This window comes from Diabrotica undecimpunctata, chromosome 3 (genome assembly GCF_040954645.1).
Source record: "Diabrotica undecimpunctata isolate CICGRU chromosome 3, icDiaUnde3, whole genome shotgun sequence".
NCBI lineage: Eukaryota > Metazoa > Arthropoda > Insecta > Coleoptera > Chrysomelidae > Diabrotica > Diabrotica undecimpunctata.
The window spans coordinates 97,651,805-97,676,648 of NC_092805.1; the positions used below are offsets into that span (position 1 = coordinate 97,651,805).

General features: G+C 32.6%; 1 protein-coding gene across 9 annotated transcripts in view; it reads right to left on the reverse strand.

Moving 5' to 3' along the window:
- Positions 1 to 24,844, reverse strand: part of lola (longitudinals lacking) — a 604,955-nt gene that overhangs the window by 117,811 nt on the left and 462,300 nt on the right. Inside the window, exon 5 of one of the 9 annotated variants that reach the window (XM_072526374.1) lies at positions 9,862 to 10,070. The exons of the other annotated variants lie outside the window; for them this stretch is intronic. Coding sequence (XP_072382475.1) covers positions 9,877 to 10,070 — 194 coding nt within the window. The 3' untranslated portion in view covers positions 9,862 to 9,876. Of the gene's footprint in view, positions 1 to 9,861; positions 10,071 to 24,844 lie in introns of those variants that run through there. 9 annotated transcript variants of the gene reach the window in all.

Genomic DNA, 24,844 nt, shown 5'->3' on the forward strand with positions numbered 1-24,844 from the left:
CCATTCGTCTTCGTCTGAGATGTCTTCTATCATTTTTGTTTGTTTAATGGGCTTAGGCATGCGGCTCCAACCGCTGAACATACAAGAATGCGTCACAACATTGGTTTGTAATGCAATACTTAATCTATAATAATAACTTAATGTTCTTAGCTACTTCTTAAGATGCCGTCTTCTTTCGAAGGTTGGCAATCATCATGACCATTTGTATTCTGTTTACAGCTGCTCAAAAAAGCTGGTTAAACGAGCAATTTAACCACTCCCTGAGATTGCGCAGCCATGAAATTCGTCGCCTTCCAACGCTAGACTTTCCAAAAATCTTTCTCTGCATGATATTCTACATAAGGTGGTATTTTGGTCGTCTCATCACGTGGCAAAGGTATTATAATTTTCGTATTTTTATTTGATTATTCAATTGTTTCCTAGCACAGAAGCTTAGAATCTATGAAACCCAACACTTTAAAATTGAAGGGAAATGTTAGTTATTTATCAAAGGTACCTAATATATACGGGTAGATATTTATAATAAAGTGTAAAACTTTCAGTGCAGTGGTAAAAAAATGGTTTCGTATAAACATTGATTTTAGTGTATTAGTTTGAACCAAAATAAAAATATTATTGGGTTATTGGGCTCGTATTTTTTGTTTTCAACTTTTATCTGTTCTTTTATCGGTTTTGAGCTATGTTATATATTATGGAATACACAAAAAACTAAAAAAAGTAATATAAAACGACGTTTAATAGTTATACAAGTAGTTATAAAAAATATTATGTAATAATAAAAACTGTCATTTAACAGGAGGTAGTTCAAAATTTTGTGTAAATATTAAATTACTAATAACAAAAACATCATGTATTATAAATACTTTTGGTTACAATAGTCAACCTTTTTAGACGTATTATATCATAGTGTATCATACATCACACTACCTGTGTGAGTATTAGCTCTAAATGAGTATTACTTACATTAATTTTTTTCTAACAGTGATATAAGCTTTTTAGGTTAATATATTAACATAATCTCTCTATTATTTGCGGTCCATAATTTTTGATCATCAATTTTGAACACCTTTCTTTTTAATGATCTATTTGACTTCTCTCAATTATCTTTTTCTTGGTCCACCCTCTCTGCTTTTATGATCTCTGTATTTATTAATATTTTAAGTACCTTGTTCTAATTCATTGTTTCTAAATTTTTTAAAAGGGGAATATACAAACAACTTCAAGTAATACTTAGCAAATGCAATAAATCAGACTATGTGATTACATGAGGTAACTTAATTGCTAAAACCGGAAACATGTCTTTTTTACTAGTAGTTGTGAACAAACTGAGAACGCCAGTTAAACTACAACGGACATTCATGAGACACTTTTCTAACATGAATATACCTGGAGGACTCGAGAACAGACATCGATAATATACTACGAACTAATAAACGAAAAATTACAAAGCCAAATAGGAGATACTCGAATATACCATGAAAGTAATATATATTTAGACCACTATATAGTCCATCCATCCAATGGCACTACAGCCAAGTCGGGCCTTGACCGCCTTCAGCAAGCTTCTCCAAAGATATCTTTGCTAGAATATCACTATCTTTGCTCTATATACAAGACCAATATCTAGTAGTTGGAACAATAATACAGTAGACTCCCTGTATTACGAGAACTAAAATGACAGACTAATTACCTCGTTATAAGCGAATCTCGTTATATCAGACAACAATAATACAGTGCATACATATGAATATGTAGATTTCTAAATCATTAACTTCCTATAGTGAAACCATTCAGAGCAATATAAGATACTAATAAATATTGTTTGAATGGCGTTCTTAAAAAAAAGTTGTTTACTTTTATTATCAATGATATACTTTCGTTAAAACAAAAAATTTGTACTTAGATTTTTTTCCAACTACATAAAGTATAAACCGCATTTTGAAGGATAACGTAAACTATTTTAACTGATTTATATTGTCCAGTATCATTCTATCTATCATATTTTCTAAAGATGTGAAACAGTTGTATTTATTTTAAAGAAGTTTATTGCGGCCGCCAGTTAAGTTTATTGCGTGGCAGTTAAAAAGGTTATTTATTTATAACCACGGCAGGGTCAAAATGTAAAAAAACACATTTTTCGTTTTTATTTTATCTCGTTATAAGCAAATTTACCTCGCTATAAAGGGTTATAGTTCAATAGAAATTTCACGGGACATCTAGTGTACCTCGTTATAAGCGAAACCTCGTAATAACCGTGTTCGTTATAGAGGGAGTATACTGTAATACTGAGTCGATGGAATAATACAAAGAATTTGATACCATTCAGACATGAACAACTGTGTAAAGTATATTTGCTACAAGAGAAAAGCGTGAATGATTTTTACCAAAGAGCCGTAAATCAATATACAGTGCTAGCCAAAAGTCCCCTCCTCATTCGTATCTTTTGAATGGTTACACTTATAGTGAAATTTTGAGGGAGGAAATAACCGGACGTAGGCTTCTCAACTAGTCATAACAGATGCCGTAATAGTCATAGCCTTACATTCTTCAACAATTCGTAGTTTCAAAATGCAATACTAACCTCAGACTTCAAGTACTCTCACAGAAAAAAATCTAATGGTGTGAGGTCCGGTGATCGAGCTGGCCATTCTATCGAACCTCGCCATCCAATAGATTTATCACGATTTTCTTATTTAGGTAACGTCTTACTACACCATAATAGTATGCAAGAGCACCATCTTCGTTATTTCGAAGTTGCCAAATTCATCTGGATTATCTTCCAGAATTCCAAGAAGTAATAGCTCAATTGCGTTCTGTAACATCTCCAGATACACTTCACCGGTTAAGTTAGCATTCAAAAAAAAAAACAGATCCATTATTCTAAAAATTGAGTATGATTTTCAAGAAAGACGTGAGGATTTATGTCACTCCAATACCACAGATTATGTGTGTAAATATTTATATTGGGAGAAAAAGTACTTTCATCAGTAAAACAAATTATTTTTATGCAATCTAGCTGTTGATTAATTTAATTGGAAATATTTTCATAGAATTCTAGTCTTCAGTCGGGGTCATCATCTGAAAATTGGTGCAAAATTTATAATTTGTATGGATGAAATTTCCCATGCCAACACTCGGTGTATTGTCCTTTGACTGATTCCACAGATAGACGTAACTTGTGCAGTAGAAGAAGTAGGGTTCACTACCATTTCTGCAGCTAGGTCAATTTTTGGTGATTTGGTCAATTTTAATGGTTGATCGACCAGATCGTTTGGCACCTTGAACTCCCTGGCTTCCGAAGAAGCTCTCTGAAATAAGTCCTCGATATAGGGCGATCGGGGCACATTTCATTAAAAAGACGTACCGCTGCATGGAAATTGTTTCTACATTAAACAACTATTAAGACAGCTGCTACTTTGTCGGCTACAGTGCGTACCATTCTGCTTATATAAACATTTAAACGTATCGTTAAACAATATTAAAATAAATAATTCATAATACTTTTGGTAAAACTTAGCAATGTAGAAATAAACTAGAAAATTGAAAAACGTCAACTTTTTCACAAATAACCAGAAGCGGACGTTAGAATATTTATTAACTAAATGCGAAACTATAATTTTCGTATTTATTTAACTTATTTAATCAAAATCAGCTGAAACCCAAATAAAATTAGTATGATTGAATAGGTGTGTCCAATACCTTTCAAACGCGATATCTCATTTCAAATATTTAAAAGAATCGGTCACAGTGGCTCTGTAATGTCATCTACCACTATTACGTGACCTGTTATGACTAGTTGAGAAACCTACGTACGTTATCATCATAATCAAAATCATTATAAAGGTTGAATAAAGCCAATTCGTTGAAATGTGGCCGGTGTTATATATGGCATTGAAAATTGTTACCAGCATGTCGATGTTATCATCTTCCAACAGTTTTATGGCTTCCGTAGTAATTCCATCCGGTCCAGGGCCTTGACTAGTTTTGCTACTTTTATAGCGTACTCCACCTCGGCGCGAATAATGGGAGGGCCGGATAAATTTTCCGTGGGTAAGTTAGTAGTTGGCAGATTCGGTCTATTATCCGCAAAGAGGGACGAAGCATAGTTTGCCCAGATTTCAGCTAGTTCTTCCTGGGTATGAACGTAGTTTCCTTGATCATTCTTCAGGCGAATCTCATGGTGTTTCTTGTATATACTCGAAATTTCTTTAATCTTTTTATGTAGTCCAAAACTGTCTCCCTTTTCTTGTAAAAATTCCAATTCTTCACAACGTTCTTTCATCCAGCTTTCCTTTGCGATTGCCATTTTATTATCTTCTAGGTTTTGCCACTTTTCATCGATACTTTCTTAGTTCTTTTAAAATTGAACTTTGCAATGTCATTTGTGAGGCTTATTTTTGTCTTTTTGTACTTGTAGAACTGAGGATGTATTAATTCCGTTGCTGAAATATTTTTTGAGAGGTAGATTGCTAGCTATTTCTCCATCCTTTTAGTGGTCTGCATGGTGGTCGCCTGTCAGCTGGTTTTCCTTCTAGCGCAATTCTTGGTAGCTTGTGCTCCTACATTCGTTTTAAATAATCGTACCATCCTTCGTCTGTTCTTACGTCTGATTCTGTCCATTCTTGTTTTCACTGATATTGCACTTAGTATCTTCATTTCGATTGTACATGTACGTAGCATACTTTTGGTTTTATTGGTGTCTTCCCGTGATTCTATTCCATAGATCATTAAGGGTCTGATACAGGTTTAATAAATTTTGCTTTCCGTTCGCATGTATGGGTTATTCCAAACAATATCCCTTAAAAATTCAAAAATGGCTGCGGCCTTATTTATCTGTCCCCTTAGATCTCTGACTCAGTCATGGTAACTAGATAATTCTAGGCTGAGGTATTTGAACTAGATCAGTTGTTCTATTTGTTTTAAACTACAAGCTATAGCTAATTGGATTTTTAGCTACAGTAATTCTCTTCGTTTTCTGCGTGGATATGTTCATGTTAAAAAGGCAGAATATTTGGTAAAATCTGTAAAGTAATCTTTGTAGCTCGTCCTCATTCTCTGCATTAAAAATTATGCCAGGTCCGACTCTGTATTCTAGTCGTAGCGATAATCATCTTCTATTATTTCATTCATTAGTATGTTAAACAGGAGCGGGCTGAGACTCCCGTAGTGGTGTCCTGAGCCATAGTGGTGTCGTTTGTTTGAATCTTCGTAGCATTTTTGTTGTTCACTTGTTTTATGATTTTCAAGATGATTGCCAGGATTCTTTTTTGTCTCAGGTTCTATCGACATGTTTGACTCTAGATACCTTATTTTTGCAACTTATTTGTAACCGCCGACATTACTATCGAAACCTAAAAGCTTATGGCAGTGAATATCAGATTATCGGTAATACTTTTAATATATATTATAAGATATATAAATGGCAAATAGTCATTCATTTAAAATCTCATCAACCGTCCTATTTGATTGTTGATTACAATATTGGACTATTATAATTATTGCATGTATCACAGATTACACAAAAAACGTTTTTTACCTAACGAAATATATTTATGTTAATCTTCTAAAAAAAAAACAAGTAGCAATATTTTGCATAAAAATACTTTTTAAACTTAAAAAGGTTGACCTTGGTTAAACTGTTAAGTAATCGATGTTAAATGATCAAGTAAAAATATTACTTCTTCTGATAATACTTTTCCCTAAACTCGAATTGATGTGATTTATGTTTATGATGAACGTGACTCATTAAATTATATCTCTGTTTAACCTGATGATCACAGTAAGGGCACTTGTACAGTTTCTTTGAACCACATTCGTACTTTGTATGGCGTTGTAATGTTGATCTGTTTAAGTAAGTTAGTCGGCAGACGTTGCAACGATACCTATGGTCACCTAAAAACAAGTTTATACCGTATATTACAAAACAAAGCAAATATAAGTATTCTATAACTTCGGTTAACTTTGTGCAATTCACTATTAGAAGTATATTAAAAGCTTATATTTCAAGTGAAGAGACAACTTCTTAATTAGTCAACTACTTCTTACTACTTTTAAAGTTATCACGAGCTAAAGAAATTATATTAAAAAAAAAAGGATTTTAGTAACCACAATTTTCATTGAAATTTGGTTATAATTTTTAAAATACCCTGTATAACACCAAAAAACTATATGTATTCTTGTAACGTGGAATTGAAGCGGATTTTAAATTTAAAATAAAATACAAAGTGTTTCAATAAAAAAACATAAATCTATGATGTGATACAGTGTTATGGAAGACCCTGTATATTTGTAACTAGTTTTAAAATGTGGAGGTTACAATTATCTCTAGTTTTGCAAATGACTTTTGAAGTGAAGCTTCTATACTAGCTTTGTATTACGTTTTCTCTATAGTTGCCGAGGCGAGCGTTAGGGAAGTAGCGCCACGGAATGTTGATCTTCACATCGATTCACTACTCTCCATTAATTCATTTCTATCATCATATGTTTATTCTAAGTAGGTTTAAAATAAAAACTGCATAAAACATAACTAACAAAATACAGACATTAAATAAAAAGTAAAAAAGTAAAAGAATGTGTCAAGTGTCAATCAAAGATGTAGTAAAACAAACAGAAAAATAAAAGATCGATACTAGAATTCAATTCGTAACGATTCTCGAACGGTCAAAATTTAAAAGTCATCATAAATGTCATACAAAAATATTGCATTATCTGTTAAGATTTTTATTCTAGACACTTTTCGTTTTAAAATAATTTTATATAAACACAATGACGGATTTTTACGATTGTCATATTATTTAATATAGAAATCGGATTTCCAAATCAACATATATTAAATAGGGCTTTCTACGAAATAGCAGGCATAGTCAATAGTTGAAAGAGTCCATTTACGCGGCAAGGCGAGTCCGTTAAACAACATGTAAACTATTGAAAAAGCTTTATTAAAATCTATAACAACATCCATAGAAATAATAAATAAATAATAAAATTACTTTATTCAATTTTAAAAATGTTACTTACATTTTAAAAATACAGGAAACAGTATGAAGCTTCGCGTTCGTCTAATGTACCACTTTTTTGTCGCATCTGCTATAATAACCGATATAACGGACTTTTTCACAAAAGTTGATCATCCTGTATACTAATTTAGACATCTACTGACAGACAACATGCATATAAAATATTCAGGTTTAGATAAGGAGACAGAATGAAGAATTTTAAGAATAAAAGATAAATCAAGAAGAAAAAATAATAAAATCATTCGGCAAACCTTGTTCTAAAAATGTATGTAACCTTAAAGTAACCCAAAGTATATTTTAGCAAAAATTCAGGATTTTCAAGATTTAAAATCTAGATAGTCACTACCCAATTACTTATAACAGTTTTCAAAAGTGTTGCCAAATTCAAGAAACTGCCCTTTCAAAAGATTTTGGGATTGGGAAAAATAAAGAAATGTAATCTTAAACATTTTCACGGTAGTGACAGGTAGGGATACGACATCGGTAAAAAACATCGATGTTAAGTAAACATATCGATAGTAACGATATATCGAAAAGAAAACATCGATGTTATAGAAACATCGGTTTTTACAAATATTGAATAATGCGAAAATAATAAATTAAATAAGTATTATATAAACGTGATTTAATTGCTGAAAAACGTGGTATAACTATGCAACCTTAACCTAATATTAAACAATTAAAAATTATCTCTTGATAGATATCTTAAACACAACCAAATTAAGTATTAGAAAATAAAAAAAAGTAATATATTAAAATTATAAGCCCCAATATTGCTTAACAAGATCTTTTAAAATGACAGTCTTGATACCAGCTTTCCTTTTATCCTATTTCGTTGCTGGGATTTGCCGAAAAACTTCAATAAGCGCGTCATTATATAAATTAGTAGCCAGTGAAAGCGGTAATCTATACTTAATTAAATGGTGTTCGATGTTGTCAACTAATATCTAAATATCGATGACAAACCATCGACCATCGAGCCTTCAACATCGATGTTTTCCAATCATCGATGAACATCGCGCATCACTAGTGATAGGTATTACTACTTTAAACAATGCTACAACTAAAAAAAGAAAACTATATTTTTTCCATCTTGTCACAAATAAAGTCTTTCTATAAAGATGTTAAAGAAATAAACGTCGCGCGATTTTTGCTATTTTTTACTCTTTACATGATTCTCATGAGATCAATTTCAATTGATCGTAACATAAAATTTTGATTTTGAGTTTTGGCAACAAATATGTCGAAAAAATGCTGAATTTAAACTTTTACATTCCAAACGGTCTCACGTCACGGGAAACGCGTTAGGTGGAATTTGTAACTGAAGTTGTGTAGTGTTGAAAAACATACTTGTGCAATCGAAAAGAAGAAGTTTTAAATGTTTTAAATCGTTTGTAATCTGAAAGTTTCAATTCAGCATTTTGAGGCATATTTCAAATGCCTCATATTTGTTACCAAACCACAAAATTGAAATTTCATGTTACAAGTTTTGAAGACTATGCTCTAACAATGGTAATTTCACAGTGACCAGTCAATGGAAGTGATTTTATTTATCTCATGATTATCATAAAAAATGTCAAAAATCGGACAACGTTTATTGAGCACGTAAGCTGCACTCTTCGGCTTAACATGCATTTTGATTTTTGTCTATTGGTCACTCTGATCAAAAGATATTGAATTTTTACCGTCGAGTTGATACGAATTTTATTTAAAAGATAGTTGTAATAAGCTAACTTATTAACAAAGAAGTAATAAATAACAAATAATTTATATAAAATTTAGTAAAATGGAATTTAGTTTCCTTGTGAAAATAACAAATGTTTTACCATGTTAAGGGTTTTTATTTACATATTTAGTGGCTTGATACATGTACACCTTGTGAGTACTTACCCACATTGCTTTTTTAACTTAAGTCAAAATTGAATGTTTACGTTTGTATTCACTAAAGGATTAAATACTTATTCCAGGTAAATGCACAGATGATAGACTTGTTAGTCCGAAAACGATCTGTGATGTAGTCCGAAAGGGTCTTTTTAATTATATACCTTTTATAAAGGATGTTTAAGTAAAACTTTTGTGATTTATGGTATACAGCCAAATAAATGACTTTTATTTTCCTTGTGGATTTTAAGACAACAATAGTCCAAAACCGTAGTTATAGAAGTAGTTATTCACTTATTACTTACCGTACTTATTAACCCTTTTAAGCCACTTGTCTATTACAATGGACATAAACTTATGCACCTTCTTATGTCAGTTAAATAGTGGTGGTTGTCTGGATATTATTTCTGTATTTTGCTTTATTTTCTCGCAATCATTTACTAAACACCCAACTATCATTTGCTACGTTTGTAGCTTAATATCGTTAGTTGAAATTTTTCAATCATGAGGGAAGCAATACGCCGTAAAAGAGGTATGTATAATTCATTGTTTTACAGATATATTAATAAAATTTTTTTTAACCAATCATTAAAATAAATCAAATTCTAATAAACCGACCATTGTAATGATGCAAAATTCAACAATTATTACGATATACTAGATTCAATAAATCTAATTTATCTGTCCACTGAAATAGACAATTGCCCTCAATTATAAAATGTTATCAGGTTATTATTTAGATGATCCAGTTGTCCAAGACATACTTTTATTTTTTCCAATACGGAAGCAATAAAATGTATAAATGTAAATATACGTTCTTTCATTCACTAAAAATACGTTCTTGCGTAAATTTGTTAGAAATATTGTTTAATATAAGGAGAAAATAAATTTTACAAAAAATAATAAAACTGTGAAATGTAAGTTGTTTTATTCGGTAACAACAGAGTTTACAACAAATGAAAATGTAGAAAACAAAAAACTAGAAATATAATTTCCTAAATGCGCTACATCGAACTTGGTGTTTATTAAGATTGCATTTCAATTTGGCTTTATAAGGACAAAAGGAACAACCAAATTGTGGTTCTTTCTGACATTCGTACCGCAGGTGTTGCCTTAAATTTTTGACATTTTTGTAATGCCGGAAACATATTCCGCAGGTCACACCCTTTAGGCCTAAAATATAAAAAAAATTAAGGAAAAGAAATATAATTTAACGACCTCGTATGAGTATAATTATTATGCAAAAATAAATACAAAATTTTATGAACCAGACACCCCTACAATTGCTGACCAAATACTTACTGTGGTCTGTGAAGATACTTGGATTAGCAAAAATATCTACTAGCCATCCATTCTATTCTGTATAATAAATAAGCAATCTTTTTATAATTCATCTAGTTGTTAGCGAAAATCATTTACAGGATCCACAAAACTTTGCATCTATATTTAGTGTTTATACGTGCTTTAGAAGAAGACAGTCATGTGAGCAATTTAGCAAGAGTTTTACGTGGTGATACAAAAAATTATTAAATACTAGAACTTACTGAATATTTTTTATGCATGGGAATCACAACAGTTTCAGAAACATAACAGAACTTACACTTACTAACGACATTGTACATTGTACAACACACGCTAATATATTGTGTCAGTAAACTTTAAATTTTAAAATACTGTTTGTATATGGTCAAAAAAAAACGCAATAATAAACACATGAATAACTTTTTAGAATATATAATAAAATATGAGGAGCCATCATATTTTGATCATGCTGTGCTCAGTGCTGTCCTGAGTACAGCAATAGTTTATTGAATAAACAGTATTGCCACTCTAAATAATAGTTATATTTATATCTTGGAATTTTAAAGGCATATTGTTTCCTGAGGTAAAATAAAAATTGTCAAAATATTTAAAACGTTACAATAAAGACGTACTTAAATTATATTATAAGCTGAAAAACGTAGGGAAAAATCCAGCAATTTTTTAACTATGAGATTTTCGTAAAAAATCGATGCAGATTATAATATATGCAATTTTGTTAAATTATTATTATAATATTAGTTAAAATATCATATCAAGTTTTTAGTAACCATCATCATCATCTGTGGCCCAAAAATCCTTTGTGAATCCTCACCTGCTTAAAGATTCATCGCCATTCTGTTAGATTTTTGGCGACCTGCCATCTTTTGATTTTTAATACCACAAGGTCGCACACATCTGAGTCAGAGTGTTTTAATAAATGTTATGACGACTGGTTCATCAAAGAGTTGGTATAATTAGAACTTATATCTTTTGCTCCACTGCCCTTAGTCGTTTAAAGCTCCAAATATTTTACGAGAGTATTTTAAGCTCGAAAATTCCCAAAAGTCTTTTTTGATTCTGCGTTAGGTCACTGAAGTGCGCCTCTTGAGTTCAAAAGAATCCTTAATTGACTATATACTATACATAATAGACAAGCTTATGCTTTAATAGACTAAGCATAAGTAACCAAACTGGCTACAGGCGGCCCAGTGTAGAGAACACTTGAAAGAACTCAGCGAGACCTATGTCCAGCAGTGGACTCGATTGGCTGAATGATGATTAATGAAGTAACCATGGGCTCAGGACACATCTATGGAGAGTCTGGAGGATAGGCGAAAAGATTGCCGGTTTATCAACCAAACAAATTAAGATTTTATACACAACTAAAGCTATATAGCCAAGGTCGTGCATAATTTACAGTAAAAGAGTAGATTGTACACTAATTCCGGTACCCTGTACCGATGACATTGCTACAGGTATTTTAAATATAACCACGGAAGTAGGAGAGAAGAGACGGGTGGTGTGTTTAGCCTACATTCCGAATGATGAGGTTCTAGGTCCAACAAGCATTATAAGGGATATAGTTGCACATTGTCTAGGTAAAGGATTAAAGCTCATTATAGGATGTGATGCCAACGCACACCACACAATATGGGGCAGCACAAACATTAACGCAAATCTATTTTGTCTAAGTCTATTTTGAATTTCATCTTATCTGGAGGTTTAATTATATTCAATATAGGAAACAAACCATGTAAGGCGCGCACAGTGCAACAGTGTTAACTTTAAATTGTCTGCTAATTTTACTGACATCTTTGGTAGTACTGTTTGCCTTGTACTCCCACTACCAAACTCATACAGGTATGTTTGTTTAAGTTTATGTTATTTAATATTGAAATTTCTTGAATATTGTCAGCTATTTGGGTGATAACGGTCATCGATTGGCCTCTAAAGCGGCCCACAAATTGCATTGGTGCTCGACAGTCTTCTTCCACGAGCAAGTCTGTTCGAACAACAATGTCGAACACGAGTTGCTCAGACACTTCAATTTTATTTAGTAGTTTGTCCGAATATGAAACCAATTTATTTGTGTGCAGTAGCGGCGGCTTTTGCGATAAAATCAAACAAAAAACGTAAACAAAATGGGCGAAAAAATTGCTCTTAATGAGAAACCAGGTTTCTGATGTAAGCTGTGTGTAAACTGGAACGTTGTGATTGGTTTAATTATTTGAGAATGGTTTACTCTCCTAATCGTCAAACAAAACACGCAATTAAGAAGGGCTATTACACCTCTATAACGACTTACAGCGACTTTACGATTTCTCGCTACCGCCAGATGTTACGAAGATTTAAAATTTTCGGTAATCATTCCACCTCAACCTTTGGGTCAGATTATACCAGAGACCTGTAACGCAATTTATGCTGTATTAAAGAAAGAATATTTAAAGGTAAGAAAAATATTTGTTGTCTAAATTATTATAAACGATTAATAAATCGTCTGTTTGTAAGAAAAATTTAAAACACCGAATCTCGGAAACGAAGCATGTGCGAATATGTTTATTAAGCAAACTCTCACTATGTTTTCATGCAGAATTACCCCTTAAAGTTTGCTATACTTAATTAAAAAACCGACGAAATTGACGAAAAACAAGGCTAGATGTTAAAGTACCTAACTTTTTTATTATCCAAGATAGCGAATGAATCAAAAAACAGAATGTTAAGAAAACATGAGGCTATAGTTGGGTTTTAATTTCACTATTTTATAAATGCTAGAGTATTCCACAGGGTCACGCGAACTTTGGGAAAAAATCACAGTTTGATTGCTACACCCGGTATACAATAATAATTTACCTGTCTAGTACCAATATTACTACAGCGATATTGTTAAAGAATAAGGCTATAACATATTAAAAAAATCACTTAAATCTTACAACAGGTTTAGGAAATTCGAGCCATCAAAAATGACCCATTTTTAAGATGGTGCGTTAATTTCTTGGAGATTTGTCCGATTATAATTTTAAATAAAATAAAGTAAAAAAAAATAAAAGCTTGTGTGTTTGTAAACACCTTATTAACTATAGAAAGAGGTATACTAAGTATTATTGTCATTGCCATAATAAGAATCATCGTCATTCTCTTAATTTGATACACTAGAACGTGTCTTCTCGTTGTCCTTCAAAAATAACAGATCATCATAATACCACAGCACAGATTTACACAACTCCCTTCTGTAGCCTGCTCTTAATGAATTAATCTCTTTCTTTACTAATCCTTTTGTTGCATCAGCATCAATTTCTCTTAACTTTGCCAATAGACTTTCATATGCTCTGTGTTTCTTAACTGGATACTGTACTGTACTCGCGACTTTTAATCTTCAACACACACGGAAAACTACGATAGACTTCTTTAAATTCTAATAAAAATGTTCTATTTATCTAGCGAAAATCCGGCAAATTGAATAATAAATAGTCGGTTTTTAAAATTGTTGTACCCACACACTTGAGATTTGCTCGAATTAAGGTGATTATCGATTATCGAACAAGTTCGACAGACATAATCAAGCTGAAACTGATTATTCCATCATTTTTGCACGGTAACAAAAACGACAGTTTTCAAGCTACACACTTCCGTTTTGCGTCATTTTTGTTCGAACAGACCTGTTCGTCAAACAAAACTGTCGAACAATAACGCAGTTTGTGGGCCAGTTACGGTATTAATGTGATAATAGGTCGATGAATGTTAAGAACACTGCACGATTTAGGTTAAGTAGAACGAGGGTAGAAGAATTAAAAGGCTTGAGAGCATCGGCATTAAAGCAGCCGGCATGAATCGCCTCATTAAATGTTTCACCTCAAAAAGATAAAAGTATTATTTATACAAATGAGTCTCATTTCACTTATAGTGCAACCTTATAGTCTTATGAAAATCTGGTGTTGAGATACATTTACTCACTAGATAAATAATTATACGTTTAATAATTATTTAATATTGAAAAATAAATAGTTGGCATTAAACATCAAAACTTACTTAAAAGGAAGCAACAGGAATAATCAAAGTATTATTTATAACCAATGTTTAGTCCAACTTACCATTATGAAATATTGATTCGTGTCAATAATTGATCTGAAAGGATAAAAATAACCAGCTAATCTAAAAAATTTATTTATATTTATCAACAGTTAAGTAATGTTTTACAACAGCAGAGTATCATGATCTACTGTGAATGTCGATGTCGGTGCCTTAAGTTCTAATAATCAGAATGTTGGCTGTTATAATGTTGCTTAACATTGCCCTTAATATTTGCTTTATATTCGCAACCTTCTACTGGACAACTAAACTGTGGGTCTTTTCCACAACTATATTTTTGGTGCTGCAACAAACCTCTTCTCCACCTGTAAGATCGTAAACACACTGGACAGACATGCTTGCCTAAAATTTAAAGGTAAGTTATTGAAAATCATAAAGGATTTGAAAATAAGGAAATTAATACCTACTAGCACCGTTTCTTTCTTCAGTTTAACATACAATTAAAATTAAAAATTATTTCTATAAAATATATCAAAGAATTTGCGCACGTACCTACTAAATCGACGTGATAATGTGATCATTTGTACGTGTGTAATGTTATATGTATGAACGTAATCTATTGTTATTAGAAAGTCTATTGAGCTTGTTTAACTGGTTGTTTATCAATACCATCAGGTACTATACTTTCAGAAGCTAAAAGCTCCTGGTAAAATTATATCCATATCACATTTTTTAGCGTATAAATTCATGGAATAAATTATAATTCAACTGTATGTATAAGATTATTAATTAATATAATATTATTTAAGTTAAATTCTTTGTTCTGTTCTTTAAAAAAAGTTAAAACTAAATTCTTTAATCGTATGTAATAGTTAGAGTGCCCGTCAGTAAAAAAGTTTATGATAAATACTCTCTCTAAACTTTCGGTATCGCTTCATTGGGCCGAGTCTGACGACACGGTTTCCCTCTGCGACTTTTCTTGAGTCCTGGGGTGTTTTTCCTCTAATTTTCCCAAAAATCGGAAAACAGGTTCCGTCAGACAATATGAAAAGTTGTTTTTTGGCTGCTGTTAATAAAAGTACCCTGAAAAAATTAGCTGGTTATAGATGAATTTCGTCACAGTAGTCTTTCCGACATGTTCGAGTCGTCAGATACGTTGAATGAACTATATTTATCATCAGACAATTTAATTTTCGTGCTTTTCTTCTAATTTTTAAGCTATTTAATTAAAAGAATATATTGTCTGAGAAGAAAAACGCACCAGAACCAAAAAAAGTTGCAAGGGGAAATCGTGTCAGATTCGGTCTAATGAAGCGATTTCAAGTTGTGTAAGTTGATCTTGTCACATGTGTCATTCTAATTTCTAGGGCACTGTTGCCAGTTCAACGAAAATATTATATGAAATCAGCTAAAAGCAGGGCTGTGTGACAGACCGCCAGTTTTGAGTATTCTAAAAACTAAAACATCGAGCATTCTCGATCAGTCAGTCACATTAAATTTGTTTAAACATGCATCCTAAAAAATTCTCATATTCTCAATCATAACCTTGATTTGTGTTTTATTATAATTTATGAAAATATTTCAATTCAAATATAGTGATAGATAAAATCAATCTAGACATAACTTTAAATTATTATAATAAAACATTACAGTGAGGTATTGGATCTGTCACTTTATAATCTATGTAGGATAAAGTATGTTAGTTTTTGTTGATGTTAATTGTAATGTAAATGTTAATGTAAATCGGTTTAGCTCGAAGTGTACAGAGATAGAGTCATTACAACAAAAACATGATTCATTTAACCGCCATAAAAAGATTAAAGAAGCGGCAGGCTTATATAAACACAAGAACACTGGATTCCTGACAGATAATCAGGGAAACATAGTACTGGAAATAGAGCATAAAAGAGATATTTGGATTAAATACGTAGAAAAAACTTTTGAAGATATACGAAGTAACACTGGTATTACAACAAACACCAATTGCGAATCTGGACCACCATTTACAGTCGAAGAAGTAAAATATGCCATCAAAAGCACCAAAGATGGTAAAGCAGTAGGCCCTGATAATTTTCACTCAGAATTCTTAAAACTTATGGACTATGATGGCATAAAATGGTTGACAAATATATTTAACAGTATATATGATACGGGCGTGGTTCCCCAAGAGTGGTTAGTGTCAACTTTTATAAATCTTCCAAAAAAACCCAATGCGAGAAAGTGCGAAGACTATAGAATTATAAGCCTTATGGGCCATTTACTTAAAACATTTCTAAAGGTCATTCACAAAAGAATATATACAAAATGTGAGGAACAACTAACAAGAACACAATTCGAATTTCGTGATGCTCTGGGAACACGGGAGGCCCTTTTTGCTGTACAGGTGCTATTTCAGAGATGCAGGGATGTGAATTGTGACATATACGTATGCTTTATAGATTACCAGAAGGCATTTGACAGAGTAATACATGACAAATTAATGACTCTAATGCAAGAAATTGGAATTGACAACAAAGATGTTAGAATTATCAGAAACATTTACTACAATCAAACGGCCAAAATCAAAATAGAAGACCAGTTAACTGATAAAATTGCAATAGAACGTGGAGTACGACAGGGCTGTATTTTGTCTCCATTGTTGTTCAACATTTATTCTGAATGGGTATTTAAGGAAGCTTTAGACGGTTGTGCGAAAGAAATACTAATAAACGGTGAATGGTTGAATAATATTAGATATGCAGATGACACTATAGTTTTTGCCGATAATCTGAATGACTTACAGATATTAACAAATCGCATAACAGAAGTCAGCAACAGATACGGACTAGCTCTTAACATAAAGAAAACCAAATTTATGACAATTAGTAAAAAACCAATACTAAACGCTCCTCTTACAATCAACCAACAGAATATCGAAAGAGTCGAGCAATATACATATCTAGGCACCAATTTAAATAGCCAATGGGACCACTCAACAGAAATTAAACAGCGAATAATAAAAGCAAAAGCAGCATTCGTTAGAATGAGAACCATTTTCAACAGTCGAGACATATCATTAAAAACAAAATGCCGTCTATTGAACTGCTACATATTCACAGTTCTGCTCTACGGAATGGAAGCATGGACACTGACTGTTGCATCTATGAATCGGCTCGAAGCTTTCGAAATGTGGTGTTATAGGCGCATCTTACGTATATCATGGGTTGGCAGAGTTACTAATGTGGAGGTCCTGCGTAGAATGGGGAAAGAATGTGAAATTCTCATGACCGTCAAAACTAAAAAGTTGGAATATCTAGGACATGTAATGAGAAATCAAGAACGTTACGGCCTTCTCCAGCTGATTCTCCAAGGGAAAGTAAATGGTAAGAGAGGACCGGGAAGAAGACGCATTTCCTGGCATCAAAATTTACGAAAGTGGTATAATACGACTACCACTGAACTGTTCCGCGCTGCAATCAATAAAGTAAAGATAGCCGTAATGATCGCCAACATCCGGAACGGATAGGCACTTTAAGAAGAGAAGAAGAAGTTGGCCTGTGACTAAACTTATTGATACAAAATACAGTTCGTGTTCGCTAGGTAATTGAATTAAAAAATTAGATACAGTAGATGCGTTCCAATGTTCCCTGTGCCAATAATCTAGGTTTAAAGATCCTTCAAATATTTTGGATATTAGCTGAACCCTATCTCTGGTTATTAAATTTATTAAATACGGTTTTTTATTGTTAATGATAAAAATAATACCTATCTAATAATAACTTAATTTTTTTTTAATTAGATTTAGTGCAATTCCGTTATCTGTGATGGCAACAGCGAATTAATTCACGAACCACTGTATCCAGTCTGAACCCAGGTTTACATTGGGAAAAAAAAGTGTACCAGTTTTATATGACGGGAAGTGTACATAAGGTGCTATTTTCATCGAGCTGGCCCTATCTTGCTCTGTTAGTCTTCAAAGCGGCCACGCCCGACCTCATTTGATTCAGTATTGCCCAAGTCCTCCAGTCGCAATTCGAACTAGTCGATGTGTTTGGTTTCGGGCGATACCACTCTGGAGATTCCACGGGAACGCCACTAAGAACACCTTTTCTGAATAATTCTGAATTTCAGCCGCAAATTATCGTGTGAGTGCTCATCCGCACCGAACATTACATAAATGTCATCAAATGACTGCCTGAAGCGCTAGGTATACTGCGTGGTCCGGTCGGTCGATTCTCGCACACTGATATGGTTTCTCTAGTGGCGTTGCTTTTAGGGCCATGTGCACTTTCTTAATGTGTGCTGATCTACCTCAGACAGGGAATGCATATTCGCATATTCGTGGAGCCCGTTGAGAAGCTTGGCTGTAGTTAGGAGGACCTTCAGCTGGGCGTCCCATTTAGAGTAGCGGAGTTTGCGAAGGTACGTTGTTACGGGATGCTACCTTAAGAGCGGTCTTTTGGCAGTGCGCTTTATATATGAGTGTTCTGTCCAGCTTTCCTCCGAGATATATTGTATGCTCCGCGTGTTCTAGTTGGTGTCCGTTCCATCTGATCTTCAGCATTCTTTTTGCCTCTCTTGATCTCAGGTGAAAAGAGCAGACTTGAGTTTTGATAGGGACAGGCTTAAGGGAGTTCCTATCATTGTAAATTGTAAGGTCTCTAAGAGCGTCCTCGAGCCTCCAGAAAATGTTGCGTATATGGGAATTCTTTGTACATCGCACAAGTGGAATAAGGCGTATTGGAATTAATTAATTAATTAATTTGTATATTGTATGTAAACAAATAAACTTGCTTATAGTAATAAGAAAAAAATCTAGATGAAGTATTTCGCTAACCAGATAAAATCAAAATATTAATTATCGATCGATCAAAACTCGTCGGATCTAACTAACGCGATCATTAGTATTCATGTTGATAATGGTTTAAATGAAATATTCTCTCTAGTATCTAAATCCCGCACTCTATACTATATTTATAGTGTGTCTATTACAATTTTTCCATGAATCAGGCATGACATCTATCACAAAAGCTATCAGGCCTTTAAATTAATCAATTTTAGGTATTGCAAAAATTTACTCTTTTGCCCTTAAGTTTTACATTTGAGCCCATATAAGCTAGGTAAGGTTTGGTTTGGACAAAGAACCTTAATGGTTACCTACATGTGTTAATATGAGCTTGGGTTCTTCACCTGTTAATGTTTTTAAATCCGTTAAAAAAAACACGTTCAACTCCAGCATCTCTACGAATAAGCATACCACCTGTGTTTTCCAAAGTTATTTCTGCAAATATTTTATGTAGTAGTCTAGGTTGGTCTGTTTAAGTGTTTAATGCACGTTAAACACAAAAAAGGTCATACAATTGACAACGCGCTACGCGCGTGTGCGATGTGTAACGTACGAGTATGACTGGCTGTATGTCGCCAACTCGCCTTGCGTGTACAGTGCAGGCACAAGAATACAAATAGTAAAAAAAGTGAAGCATAACGTTTTAAAAAAATAAAGTAATTAAAGAGTACAAACTTAAAAATAATGAAGAAAGGCAAAACTCTCATAAAACGGCATATTTTCATGATAATTTCGGAAACACGGGGTGACTAAATCTTTCTTTTTTCCCTTCAAATCTTTTGGGCAATGCACTGGAAGATGGTGAGTCCTATAGGTTTTGGTGCGTTTGGAGCAGGTGGCAACAAGGGTTCTAAAATAGATAATCTTAAACGGTATAAATTTGCTGTGTAGTTGGCAAATTTTTTGAATAAATAGTAAAAGTTTGTCAGCATAATTTGGAAAATATTTATGACCAGCTTATTGTACCAACAAAGGTTTTGCGAACACAAGAATAATAGCTTTGCACTTGATCATGTTGGTCAATAATTCCCATTTTTTTTAACTCAGTTACTAGTTTTGGTTTTTTTGTTACCCTTTTGGAAATCATATTACTATCGAATTCTGTAAAAAACCTCACGCTTGTCCTTCCACTTGTGACGCAAACTCCATCCTTTGTATATTGACAAAAATATTCTATCTTTGTGTAATCTCCATAATTTTTATATTGGTGACATACGGAAAGAGGAAGTTAAAAGATCAAAAAAGTTTATTTAATTATATTTAAATTTCTTAGGTTGCGCTACCATAATTACAGTTATCGCTAATACAAATACAAGATATGTTTGACAAAACCAAAATAAAATATAGATGTATTTTACTTGCTTGTTATAACTTTTATTTAATTGATTGCTCATTCGCAAGAGATTAACGTAATTGAACATACAAACCGAAGCGAAATGAGGAAATAAAAGATGAACTTTTACTTTTACTAAATTCCATTACTGCCGTTTAGTGACGAAAAGAATGTACATACCTTCTATCTGGACTCAGCGTCTCAAAATTGTATTTAATGTACACTGCTCAGACAATTTCATAGGAGACTGTGAAGAGATCGTATTTTCACTATATATTTAACAGAAAATATAATTTGAGCTTCAAAACTCCAAGAACAGACGTTTGCTCAAAATGTTCAGAGCTCAGTGAATACAATAAATACGAGAAAACGAGTAATCTAAAATTCAACTAATGACTGAAAAACGGCTCCACAAGGCCTAGTCACTTTGTCGTTTGACTGCCAAAAAAATTTGGTCCTTCCCAAAGTTCCTGATCAAAGTGCTTATTATTCAAGGCAGCTTTATTTTTAAAATTTTTGTTGAAGGTTACTCAAAGTCTTCACTTTCAAAGGAAAAGGTATTTTCATACTGTATTACTAAGGACCGATGTTTGGCAAAGAATCAAATGAAATTTCCTCTGCAGTCTTTCATCGACTCAATGACACTGATTTTGGCAACATGTCAAAGAAGGTACGACTGGTCGCCGATGGGAGCAGTGGCCAAAATAAAACACCACCAAATGTTAAATTACTTGAGTTAGTTTTTCCTGTAGTTGGTCACTTATTCTTACCATTCGATATACTTTTTGGTCAAATTAAGAAGAATTTACGAAAACGAGAAGTAGTAACGACACCTGGCGAATACGAGAAAATTATTTCCGAATTTTCTACGGCGTTGATATGAAACAAAGCTGTGTTTACGATTGGAAGTCTGCTGTTCAAGGGGTTCTTAAACCAGTAGGAGCATAAGGTTATGAGTTTAAATAATGTAAAACGTACATTTTAAAACGATGTATGACAGAAAATATTTTAATACGAGGTGAACTTCATACAAAAACGATTTCGGATTTTTTGTAAATATCACACGAAAAGAAATAACATATTAGCATGATCAATCCAAAAAAACTTATTCCCGATGCTCACAAAGTAAATAATTTAAAAGTGCGTGAGGTGCGAAATCTTTTGACAAAACATTTTGGTTTAGACTGGACACAACTCTATCAGCTTAACTACTATAAAGAGCTTTTTCAACGTTATGAACAAAAAGCAAACGAGAACTACTTTAAGAATCCTGTTCCAGTGGAGTGTGTCGAAACCGAGTTTACATATTATATTATTGTTTAAAAAATATATTTTTTTCTCTAAGTAAATGACAAAATGATGTTTTATTAGTTTCAAAACTGGCAATATCCTTATAGATCATTTTCATATCCGTCAATCTCCAAGCACTGCAACCAAAAATATTAAAAAAAAAAAGAAAAAGAAATAATTTCTTAAGCTTGTATTTCTGGTCCGATCCGATCACAAACAAAATTATATATCATTCTTCATCAGTTTTATTCTTTTAATTTAATTTTAGTTTCTACAGTTTTTCGCGGTTTCCCAAAATTATGGAAATGGGAGATTGCCGACTTTGATTTTACACTTCTCATATATTTTAAATTTTAAAGTAGATAACTTTAAAATTATATTGTTAATATTTTTCAGGTGCGTTCCTGAGACGACTTTATTATAAAATAGCTCATTCGATTACATGAAATCAACTTTAACTAAGAATATTCGGCAGATAAATCGTAGAAGGTAATTTGTCTTTAAAAAGACAACCACATGCAATGATGACAGTTAAATTCTCCTGTTAGTGATCTCATAGTAAATCATGGGCTAAAAACCAGAAAAAAACCTCATGGTACTATTCCGACATGGTAATTATTTGGTGAGTATTTAATTTACTCTCAATATTAACACTAAACTCTGATTTACATGTATGTTATTTAAAAACATAAATGATGTATCCTTGATATGTTATTGACTTACTAATACTGGTATTCTCTTCCTAGTGATTTACTCTTTATATTATTGGTAACCAGATCATAATGAATTATGCCGAAGAATTTGCGACAGAATTGACATAATTAGAACCGCCTCTTTTCTTTTACCATCTGTTTCTTTCAGGACTATACTTAAATCTTTTATATGTTCATCTTCCCATGCGTGTTTAAATACTTGAGATCTAACAAATTCTCTATTTTTGATATATGATTGATGTTCACTTATTCTAACATATAATGACCTTGATGTTTAACCTAAATAAAATTGTACGCATTCATAAAGTATTTTATAAATACAATACTTAGTTCCTTCTTGTTCATTGTTAGTTTAAGATAAAATAGGTCTCATTATGTTTGTTCTTTTGAATGTTGTTGAATATATTTCATATCCTTATAAAATTTTCCAATAATGCTTTTATAATAATAACGTATGGAAGCGAGATATGGACTCTGAACCAGCGGGAAACGTCAAAATTACTGGTACTGGAAAGAAAGATACTGCGGACTGTCTATGGGCCTTGCAGAGAAGAGACAACAGGAGAATGGAAAAGATGAACTGAATGATGATGAACTCCAGACAGTGTATGGAGATGAAAACATAGTACGCTACATTAAAGTAAACCTAATAAGATGGGCGGGCCACGTACTAAGATTGAGTGACGAAAGACTCCTGAACGCCACATTCTGGGAAAGGCCCGATGGCAAAAGGTCAGTTGGTCGTCCAAGAAAGAGATGGAAGAATGCAGTAGCCCGTCATCTACGCAAAATGGGAATACAGCAATGGGAAACAGCTGCTCAGGACCGACAACAATGGAGGCAAATAGTAAACGCGGCCAAGACTTACATAGAGTTGTGTGCGCCAAATGATGATGATGAATAATGCTTTTATGAATGGTATTGTTATTTTCCTCGTATTATTTCTAGTGAATTTTCTAGGATCCCGTTCTAAGTTGTTCTGTTCCATTTGGTCTATTCTTGAAAATTCCTTATTTTTAAAGATAGTCATGTTTTAATAAAACAGATGCTACCAAATGTTTTCCTCTAAGAACGTATTTACGGGAACAAGTAATTTTGACTCTATCGTATAAGGATTTAATCATTCCCTTTTTAATATTGATGTAATGGTATTTGTAAGTTAGATATCTGTTGGTGTATGTTGGTTTTCTGATAGTAAGATTCAAATATACTCCTGAAAGAAACAGATATTAAAAAGGGAAAAATGAAAGAAGCCGCTCTAATTATGTTAAATAACACCAATTGCGTTGCAAATTCCGCGGTAGAATGCACTAGGATTCGGTTACCCATATTAAAACAGAAATCAATGAAAGAAAATATCAATATTAACAAGTCAATGACATATCGAGAATACATCATTTATGTTTTAAAACTACATACATGTAAAATCAAAGTTTGGTGTTAATATTGAGAGTAAATGTCGGGATAGTATCAAGAATTTTTTTCATAGCTTTTTCCTCATGGTTTACTATGTTATAACATTTAAAGACAAATCACATGCTATGATTTTTCTGCCGTGTAAAAGACTAAATTTAAATTGATTTCATGTAAACGAATAAACTATCTTCAAATAAAGTCGTCCCAAGAACGTAACTCAAAAATATTGACAATTCACTTTAAAGTCACCTAATTTAAAATGTAAAATATATATCTGAATTGTCGATATAAATGGGTCAAATAAAATTAAATTATTAAAAGAATTTTTTACCAAGTAACAAAATACAAAATTTGTTTGATTTATTAATGTTTTTTATTTTGAGAACCATTTTCGAAGTGGAAATCGAACCGTCAAAAAAACTTAGTTTAAGGTAAAATTGTAGCTTATTCCCAAAAAAACTGTACATTGCATTGAAGATATAATGTTAAAAATTACATCAGCTATACACAGATCCAGATATTGTGTAAAATACAGAGGCTGGGCTGGCCACATAGCTAGATAATGACTACGCGATGAGGTTGACATCCTCAAAGACAGAAGAAATAGAGGACAACCGCATAGAAGATGGATTAATGATGTAAAAGATCTTAGGATTCTAAGGGCTAGAAGATGGAGGACCAGAAGTTGCTGGGGAATCGACCGAAGTGTCAACTTGTCTGCGAGCAAGCCAAGATCCACAAATAATTGTCGAGTCAATTATGATGATGATGATGATGAAGTTGTGACGTTGTGATTCTTCCATGTTAGACCTGCAATATTTGGAGTACGTTTAAGTATATTAAATCGTACGACTTGTGTCTTTGTGTATACAAATACAAATTTATTTACATTCTTTCTCCATTGTTTTTTACATAAGTTCTACTCGATAACATAATTCGGCCACTGACAGAAATTTATAGCCAAAAAGGCGTTCTCAATGTCCTTAATTTTTTCATAGCATTTTAAGTAAATTTTATATACATAGTAGGCGTTGTAGATAAT